At 40.5% G+C, this 10,000-nt stretch overlaps 1 protein-coding gene and 1 non-coding gene across 2 annotated transcripts; both read left to right on the forward strand.

The window, feature by feature from the left end:
• Positions 1–1,128: 1,128 nt before the first annotated feature.
• LOC138084822 (U6 spliceosomal RNA) lies at positions 1,129–1,235 on the forward strand. Its single transcript, XR_011145231.1, has one exon. It is a non-coding gene; the product is annotated as a U6 spliceosomal RNA (small nuclear RNA).
• Positions 1,236–3,642: 2,407 nt separating this feature from the next.
• On the forward strand, positions 3,643–4,602 carry LOC138083908 (olfactory receptor 1P1-like). The gene has a single exon (XM_068977887.1). The coding sequence runs from the start codon at positions 3,649–3,651 to the stop codon at positions 4,600–4,602; it is 954 nt and encodes a 317-aa protein (XP_068833988.1). The 5' UTR covers positions 3,643–3,648.
• The last annotated feature ends 5,398 nt before the right edge of the window (positions 4,603–10,000 follow it).

Below are 10,000 nucleotides of genomic sequence, written 5' to 3' on the forward strand. Positions count from 1 at the left end.
TTTCATTTAGAATTACACATTTGTTTGCATGGCCTCTTGCTAAATAGTGCAGTGACTTTAAATAATTTGCTTTTTCAGTTTATATCCCCCTTGTCATTTCTTGTTTGTGTTTTTTCTCCCTGCCTCTCATTTTTTCTTGAGTAAGTTAGAAAATGGCTTATCTTTATTAAATGTTTTCAAAGAAGTGAAAAAGTTTAAGAGCTTTATTGATATGCAATTCAATATATAATATAAATATATATAATGCAATTCACCCATTTGAAATATACATTTCAATGACTTTTTATGTTCATATCCACTGAACCGTGCAGTAATAACTACAACCAATTTTGTGTCTTCATCACCCCTGAAATGAAGCCATACATTCCTTAGCCACCCTGCTCCAACTGGCCCATCCCTCCCAGCCTTACGCAACCACTAATCTGCTTTCTGTCTCTACAGATTTGCCTGTTAGGATATTTCATATAAACTGAATCACACAATGCATTGTTCTGTGTCTGGCTCCTTGCTCTTAGGGTAATGTTTCCAAGATCAATCCATGTTGTTAGCATGTATGAGTGATTCACTTCTTATTATTGACAAACACTGATTGATTGTATGGATATGCCACATTTTATTAATCCATTCTCCAGTTCATGATCCTTTTCAGTTTTGGTCTATTATGAAGAATGCTGCAATGAACATTTGCGTACATGTTTTTGTGTGGACATATGTTTGTCATTTCTCTTGGGTATATCCCTGAGAGTGATATTGCTGGGTCATATGAAAATTCTTCGTTTAGCCTTTTGAGAAACTTCCAGACTGTTTTCCCAAGGGACAGAACTATTTTACATTCCCATGAACAGTTTTTAAGGATCCCAATTTCTCCATATTTTTGACCACACTTGTTATCTGATTGATTGATTCTAGTCATCCTAGAGGATCTGACGTGCTATCTTGTGATTTTGATGTGTATTACCTTGAAGCCCAATGGTATTGAACATTGTTTGTATGCTTATTGCTCATTTGTATACCTTCTTGGAGAAATGTCTATTAAGATCCTTTACTCATTTTAAATTTGGGTTAATTTTCTTTCTATTATTGAACTGTAATTGTTCTTTTTATATTCTAGGTAAAAATCTCTGATCAGTGCTCACTTTGGCAGCACATTTACTAAAATTGGAATCATACAGAGAAGATTATCATGACCTCTGTGCAAGGATGACACACAAATTTGTGAAGTGTTTCATATTTTTAAAAAGGTATCTATCCAGTATGACAAAATAAATGGAAAATTGGCATATCTTTGGAAAATGAAATATTATAAAGTATTTTATTTATTCACTTATTCTTTAATTCCTAGATGATACATTAAGCACCTACTGTTTATTCATTAATCCAATAAATGTTTATTAAGCCCACACACAAAAATTTCTGATTAGATATATGATTGGCAGGAGTTTTCCTCCATTCTGTGGATTGTCTTCTCACATTCTTAATGGGGGACAAATGCTTTAAAAATTGACGTATATTTACATAGGAAGGAAATATCCTGAAGGCAATCAGTCCTGAATATTCACTGGAAGGACTGAAGCTGAAACCGAAACTCCAGTATTTTGGCCACCTGATTCAAAGAACTGACTCATTTGAAAAGACCCTGATGCTGGGAAAGATTGAAGGCGGGAGGAGAAGGGGATGACAGAGGATGAGATGGTTGGATGGCATCACCAACTCAATGGACATGAGTTTGAGTAAACTCCGGGAATTGGTGATGGACAGGGAGGCCTGGTGTGCTGCAGTCCATGGGGTGGCAAAGAGTTGGACCCGACTGAGCGACTGACCTGAACTGAACTGAACATATGGAAGAGCCCCATGATTGTCCAGCTGAGCCTGTGAAAGGGGAAATAGATTTAATTTTGGAAGTATATTAAAAAGGTCACTTAGTGAACACAGCTAAGATAAAATCTGCAACCTCGTCTTTTTCAGCAACAAAGGTGATGTTTTCCCTCCATCTGACTGACCGACTCCTTGTCTGACCTTCAGTTGGTTTCACACATGGGACAGGAACAGGGTTTTCATGTACTGGACCTACTCAGGTACTGACATCACTTCCTTCTCAAGTAGCTTTGTGTGCGTGCTTAGTCGCTCAGTCATGTCTGACTCTTTGTGACCCCATGGACTGTAGCCCACCAGGCTTCTCTGTCCATGGGATTCTCCAGGCAAGAATGCTGGAGTGGGTTGTCATGCCCTCCTCCAGGAAATCTTCCTGACCCAGGGATTGGACCCAGGTCTCCTGCATTGCCAGCAGATTCTTTACTGGCTGAGCCTTCTGAACATACAGAATTCAGTTCTAGGTCCTTTACTTTCCATTCCAGATATTTCCAAATTTGGCTCTTAGTTCCCTTTCCAGCTTTTACCTCAGCCTGCAATCCCTCCACCTTATACTCAAATCTCCAGCTCCCTAGCCTGCTGACAAGATCTGCAAGTACATTTATAGCCCAGAAAGCCTTCCTTTTCTGCCTCAGTCTGCTTTGTAGTAGAGGGGTGTGTGTGTGTGTGAGTGTATGTGTGTGTGTGTACATCCATCCAGATTTTGAGATTTCAGAAACTAGGGATTACGATTTCTTTGTTGTTATAATAACTTGAGTTATCTTACATATATTTACTAAATAGCTGTTTGATTATTCAATTGGTTTCTGGTGGAATAGATAATAGGGCTTCCCTGGTACTCAAGTAGTAAAGAACTCACCTGCCAATGCAAGAGATGTGGGTTTGATCCCTGGGTCGGGAAGATCTCCTGGAGGAAGAAATAGCAACCCACTCTAGAGGAAATGGCAACCCACTCCAGTGTTCTTGCCTGGAGAATCCCAGGGACGGGGGACCCTGGTGGGCTGCTGTCTATGGGGTCGCACAGAGTCTGACACGACTGAAGTGACTTAGCAGCAGCAGCAGCTAGTGTTCTTGTATGGAAAATTCTATGGACAGAAGAGCCTTGCAGGATACAATCCATAGCTTCACAAAGAGTTGGACACAACTGGGCGACTGAACATGGACACACTAGAATAGAGAATAGATTGTGTCTTCAGAATGTTGACTTTTGGACATGATAGACCAGGCCAGGTGAAGTCTGCTGTCTGAGAGTGATTTGAAGGCAGCTGAATGGGAGGGTGGGGGAAAAACCTTGAATCAAAATTTTACAGAATTTTAAAATAGGCAGTTATGTCTATCCCATTAAATTGAATTTTTTCTGAATTTAAGGATTATCATTGTCTTATTTATCTAGCACTCTACCAGGTCCAGAGTTAGTACCTCATATGTGTGGAATGAATGAATGAATGAAGGGGTCTAGACTTTCCTGTGGATACAGCTGAAGAAGAAACTACAACTAAAGAAATTCGGGACAGAAAAGAATATAGAGAAATAAACCATGAAATCTAGTTTAATTTCCTTAAACTGTTTCCTACACTTCCTAGAATATTGTATCTAGTAGATTTCAGTAAAAATGTTTAGTGTACATAGTATGTGATCAATACAAGTAAATTAAGATCATTCTTGCTTTTCTTCTCTAGAACTAAGAGACTGGCACCCTTAGGGATCGTGTAGAGTGAAATATGCTTAGAGAAGGTTAGTGGGTCTCATCCAAAGTTCCTTTCTCTGACTTCTGGGCTCATGGCAGGAGGAAACCAGAGCAGCGTCTTTGAGTTCCTCCTCTGGGGACTCTCTGAGCAGCCAGAGCAGCAGCACAGGCTCTTCCTGGTATTCTTGTGGATGTACTTGGTCACGGTGGCTGGGAACCTCCTCATCATCCTGGCCATTGGCACTGACACGCGTCTTCACACACCCATGTACTTCTTCCTCACCAACCTGTCTTGTGCAGACATCCTTTTCACCTCCACCACTGTGCCCAAGGCCCTGGTGAACATCCAGACCCAGAACAGGTCCATTTCTTATGTAGAATGCCTGACTCAGCTCTACTTTTTCTTGACATTTGGGGACATGGACATATTTCTCCTGACTACAATGGCCTATGACCGCTATGTGGCCATCTGCCACCCTCTCCACTACGCCATGGTCATGAGCCGCCGGTGTTGTTTCATCCTGGTTACTGCCTGCTGGACCCTTACGAGTCTTGTTGCCATGACGCACACGTTCCTCATATTCCGACTTTCCTTCTGCTCTAAGAAGATCATTCCCGACTTCTTCTGTGATCTGGGACCCCTGATGAAGGTGTCTTGCTCTGACACTCAGGTCAATGAGCTTGTGCTCCTCTTCTTGGGGGGAGCAGTCATTTTAATCCCCTTCGGGCTCATTCTGGTCTCTTATATCGGCATTGTTTCAGCCATCCTCAGGGTCCCCTCTGCCCAAGGAAGATACAAGGCCTTCTCTACCTGTGGATCCCACCTTGCTGTTGTTGCCTTGTTCTTTGGGACTGTGATCAGGGCTTATCTGTTTCCCTCATCCTCTTCCTCCAATTCAATAGCAGAGGATACGGCAGCTGCTGTCATGTACACAGTGGTGACTCCTCTGCTAAACCCCTTCATTTACAGCCTGCGGAACAAGGACATTCAGGGGGCCCTGGGGAAACTTCTCAGGGGCAAAGTGTCTTTCTCCTGTGGTCAGTGACTTGACAGAGACACTGCAGGTGTCCTTTGTCCCCTCAGTGAGGAACATCACAGAAATTTCTACCTCAAGTGTCTCATTTCTGAATCCCACATACATACCTTATTGCCACTCTCTTCCCTTGCCTCTCCACCATGAGTTTGATATTACTGAAGAAAATCAAGACTTTGCATCTTTCTTTAATCTGTTAAGAGTTGCTTTTTTTCACTTGTTTTGCTTATTTTTCACAGGAGTGAGTGTCTTTTGCAATGTTCATAATTCTAAAAGTTTGCATAACCTCTTGTACTAATTTTTCAAAAGTTGACCATTCACTTTGCTGTACAGCAGAAACTAACACAGCATTGTAAAGCAGCTATACTCTAAGTAAAAAAAAAGTATATCAATGGAGTCATGGAAAGTGGTTCATAATCAAAATACTAGCAAGTCAATATTGGATGGCAAAGAGTTTAGAACTTTCAGTGAACAAGTATATTTTTTCCTATAAGAAGACGAAATTACATTAATAGTACATGAAGGTTATGAATCAAAAATCCTTGCAACCATTAAAACAAAGCTCTCAGCAGTGCAGGAAGGATCTGTTATTTTCAGTAAATAGGCTTATGAACAGTTATAATGAGAAGATAAAGGAATCTTGTGTCCTCTCAAAGTTCTTTCTGTTGAAATGTGTGCCCTCTAGTCTCAGCCAAGACTGAATGAAAGAAGTTGGAACTTATGATTTTTATTTCTACAGCATAAAGTTCACAAGTCCAGATGGAGACCAAGAGTGAATGCAGAGACATTGTCTAAAGTCAAGACCGTGGAACAAATTCATCACAGTTTCAAAAGGAAAGTGAGTCCTGAGTGGTTCCCAGGAGACCTGGATCCTAACATAAGTACCTCCTTTTACTTTGTATAAGTCTAGTCTTCTCGTCTGTGGAACGAAATTATTGATAGTTTCCTGCCTACTTCACCAGGATTTTGTAGGGAAAATGATAGTGGTTTGGCTATTGTAAGAGAGAAGCTCTAAATAATTGTAGCTTTAAGAAAATTGAGCATTTATTTTTCTCTCCTGTACAAATAAACAGTCTCATGATAGGTGGACTACATAATCATCAAAGAGCCAGGCTGCCTCTCTCTTGGTTCTCTGCCAACCTTAAAAAATGGTTCCAGGGATTTCCATGGTGGTCCAGTGGCTAAGACTCTGCACTTCCAATGCAGGGAGCCTAGGTTGGCTCCCTGGTCAGGGAACTAGGTCCCACATGCCACATATAAAAGGTTCCACAAGCCGAAACTGAGATCCAGTGCAGCCAAATAAGTAAATATTTTTTTTTAAAAGAATGATTCCATATTATGGTCCAAGGTGACTGTTAAACTTCTGCCAATAAGTCTTTATTTCAACCAATAGAAAAGAGGAAAGGTCATCTGGAGAACGCATGCACCTCTTTCCTTTATATCTTATTGGCCAGAACTTGATCACTTGGCCTCAACTGGCTGCAGTTGAGCCTGGGAAATGTACTCATTATACTTGGTGCCCGTATGCCCTGCTAACATTATATTAATATGGAAGAAGCAGAAACCTGTATCAGGGGAAAATCAGCTACCTCTGCTACAATGGGTGCCATGATGGCAGTTAAAAACCCTGCTAGCTCTGTGGGAGAAGGCAAGGATGGGATGATTCAAGACAATAGCATTGAAACATGTACCTTATCATATGTGAAACAGATCACCAGCCCAGATTCGATGCATGAGACAGGGTGGTCAGGGCTGGTGCACTGGGATTACCCTGAGGCATGGATGGGATAGGGAGGGAGGTGGGAGGGGAATTCAGGATGGGGAACACATGTACACCCATGGCTGATTCATGTCAATGTATGGCAAAAACCACTACAATATTGTAACGTAATTAGCCTCCAATTAAAATAAATTAATTAATTCCAAAAAAATCCCTGCTAGCATGAAGAGCTGATGAAAACAGGTGAGCACTCACTTGGTTACTCTCTAAATCTTTTAAGACTTTTGAAATACAAACTAAGATACTTTCTTCCTAGTGATCATAGAAGTTTTCCCTTGGAGTGGCAGAAATGAGAACGGCTGCTAATTGTGTGGTGTCTGAGACATCCTTCTCTTATCAAGAAAGAACTACAGTTGAAAGCAAATGACCTAAGGATCCAGAATAATAAGTTGGAGACAAAGCAATAAGAGTAATCCTAAAGAAACAAGGAAGAGAAAAAAAGATAGTGAAAGAAATCAATAAAATAGAGAATTGCAAAACTGTGTTCAACAAACTAAAAAGCTGTCACTGGAAAGATTGATAAATGGATTTTTAGCAAGACTGACCAAGAAAAAAATAGGATAATACTGTGCACATTATTCCAATAAGTTACATAAAATAGGTCCATTCCCTGAAAGAAACAAACTACAAAAGCTTACTCAGAAGAATGATATGGCCTGAACTTCAGTGCTATTAAAGAATTGTGTAAATTTAAATTAAAAAAAAGAAATTGTGTTTGTAGTTAAAACATTCTAATGAAGAACATCCAGGCTCAGGTGATTTTGTTGGAGAATTAAAATATTTAAAGAATAAATAATACAAATTCTATTCCATCTTCTAGAAACAGAAAAGGAGTGGCCATTTTACAGCTAAATTTATGAGGCAAACATTACATTGAAACCAAAACCAGACAAAACTATTATTTTTTTAAAAGAGTACTGGAAATGAAGATCCCTCATGATCACAGACACAAAAATCCTATGCAAAATATTATAAAGTAGAACTTAGCAAGTTGATAGTTTTTTACTTAAAAAGTTAATATATCCTGACCAAGTAGAGTTTATCCTCAGAATGTAAGGCACATTGAAAATTAAAAATTCAGTAATTTAATTCACCATATTGTAAACTTTAAGAAGAGAAAATCACATAGAATTATCGCAATAGAGGCAGAAAAAATCTTTGACAAAATTTATCATTCATTCATGATAATAATTCTAGAAATAGAAGGGGATTTCTTGAACCTGATGAAGAGCATCTTAAAAATGGAATCTTTTAAAATCTAAAGTAATATATTTAATAGTGAAAGACCAAATGGTTTATCTCTAAGACTGGAAACAGACAGCAATGTCATCAATCATAGTTTCTATCGAAGGTACTGGAAATCCTAGACAGTGCAATAAGGCAAGAAACAAGAAGTCATACAATTGGAAAGGAAAAGTAAAGCTGTCTCTATTGGCAAATAATATGATTGTCCTTGTAGAAAATCCCAGGGAAACTGTAAACAGCAGATCTGAAGACAGTTATTAAAATGCTGACACTTTGTTTAGTAGGCATAAACCTTACTCAGGATGGTGAGGAAAAAAGGGAAGAAAGGCAAGAAAAATGTGAAGAACTGTAGCATGTGATCCATTAATGTTCTGATTGTTGCTTCACAACAAGCTGCAAAGTGAAATAGTAAGTCATTCAACTTATAAGTGAGTTTGGCACAGAGAATTTATTTAGAGGGTTTTCAAGGGGAGACTGCACCTCAGAGTAATCCACAGAAGGGAGAAAGGAGTGGGAATTTTTCTGTCCAGAGCCCTCCTAGCTTCTGTTTTCCATTGAAATTTCACCCGCATGATGCTCTCTTCCTCAAAGTATAGAGCATGTCATTTGGCCCCTCAGCACTTGAAGCTGGATTCTATGTCTGATTCTTGATCTCCAAGTCTATAAGTTGACCTTAAAATAGTTTGGCTGAACTCAGACTAGTTTGGCTTAGTACAAAGCCTTTTAAAAAGTTGAGGGAAGAGCTTCCAGGCAGGAGGAAAGCAAAGGCAAAAGCTCTGAGATGACAGAATTTTGTGAATCTGAGAACGGAAAGAAAGCCAAGGTGGCAGATGTTTTGGGAGCCAAAGAAAGCAAATGACACTGGTTGAGGTTGCCGATTACATCTAGGAGCAAGGCCAGATAAGCATCTAGGCTGTGTTTCATTTTTCTAATTGTAATAACAGATTTTTTCAATGATTTAAGCCGGAAAGTGATCAAGTTTAATTTAAACATTAAGAGAAATACTCTGGTGAGTTAAGAAATGGATTGGAAAGAGACAAGAGAAGCAGGGGGTGTCCATAGAGCAAGGAGAAGGAATCATAAAAGTACTGCTAATGCAGAAGTTAAGGAACCTAATGGGCTTTCCTGGTGGTCCAGTGGTTGAGAATCCACCTGCCAATGCAGGGGACATGGGTTCAATCCCTGGTCCTGGAAGATTCCAGGCAACTCAGCCCACAGGCCACAACTACTGAGCCTGTGCTCTAGGCCTGTGCTCCACAAGAGGAGCCACCACAGTGAGAAGCCTGTGCTCCACAACAAAGAGTAGCCACCACTCGCTGCAACTAGAGAAGGCCTGTGCACAGCAATGAAGACCCAACACAGCCAAAGATAAATAAAGCTTTAGAAAAAGAGAGAGAGACAATGAGATCGACTGCAGAGTATTCATATATATAAACATTTGTTGTTTAGTTACTAAGTTGTGTCCAATTCTTTCGAGACCCCATGGACTGCAGCCCGCCAGGCTCCACTGCCCATGGGATTCTCCAGGCAAGAATACTGGAGTGGCTTTCCATTTCCTTCTCCAGGGGATCTTCCCGACCCAGGGATGAAACCCATGTCTCCTGTGTTGTCAGGCTGATTCTTTACCACTGAGCCACCAGGAAAGCCCTGAATATAAATATACAGACATGCAACATACAAATGAATAAAACATGTATTCTTTGAGGATATATACATCCTTGAATGAGGAAGAGTAAGGGAGTAGAAATTGGAGGTAATGAAAGACAGTAAAGCCAGAGAGATGCTTTCCAAGGACTGGTGGGGATAATATTCATAAACTGAGGTATATGATTTACTCAACTGTGCACCCACAAAAACAAAAATGAAAACAACAGAGGCCACCCACTTCCCTACCCACTCTCCTCATGGTGACCCATGTCTGGGAGGGGAAAGAGCAGAGATGGGGCCCCACTTTGCTTCAGAGGGTAACGATAACTTGCTGCTCTAAGGGCTTCTGGGACCAGGTTCTCTGAGAGACCTTTGAAATAATCCAAACTTTTACTCACTAAGTGGGCTGAACGCAACTGCAGAGATCTTCCCTAGTAATTAATTCAGCATCTAAGTCAGGGAACATGAAGGCTAGAGGAAGCAGAACCTCCCAAGAGCCTCATTAGTTAGGAAACAGTTGGGAGTATCAAGGCAGTCTCATAACTGATTCTGCTGGGATGGGCCTGATGCAGTGTCTCAGCCTAATTTCTCATTTCCCGGGAGGGCTTCATGGAGCCAGGTCCTGTCTCTGGGCTCCAAGAGAATCCAGGCTGAGAGGTCTTGCTATTTCCCCTTCGCATAAGTTCATGTCTTGATCCCAGGAAAGTTAGATACTGAACTTCTACCATGTCCGATACA

The sequence above is a fragment of the Capricornis sumatraensis genome, chromosome 8 (assembly GCF_032405125.1).
Source record: "Capricornis sumatraensis isolate serow.1 chromosome 8, serow.2, whole genome shotgun sequence".
Taxonomy (NCBI): domain Eukaryota; kingdom Metazoa; phylum Chordata; class Mammalia; order Artiodactyla; family Bovidae; genus Capricornis; species Capricornis sumatraensis.

Excerpts from the sequence above, each read along its gene's own strand:
- LOC138083908 (XM_068977887.1), top strand. The coding sequence starts at position 3,649 with ATGGCAGGAGGAAACCAGAGCAGCGTCTTTGAGTTCCTCCTCTGGGGA.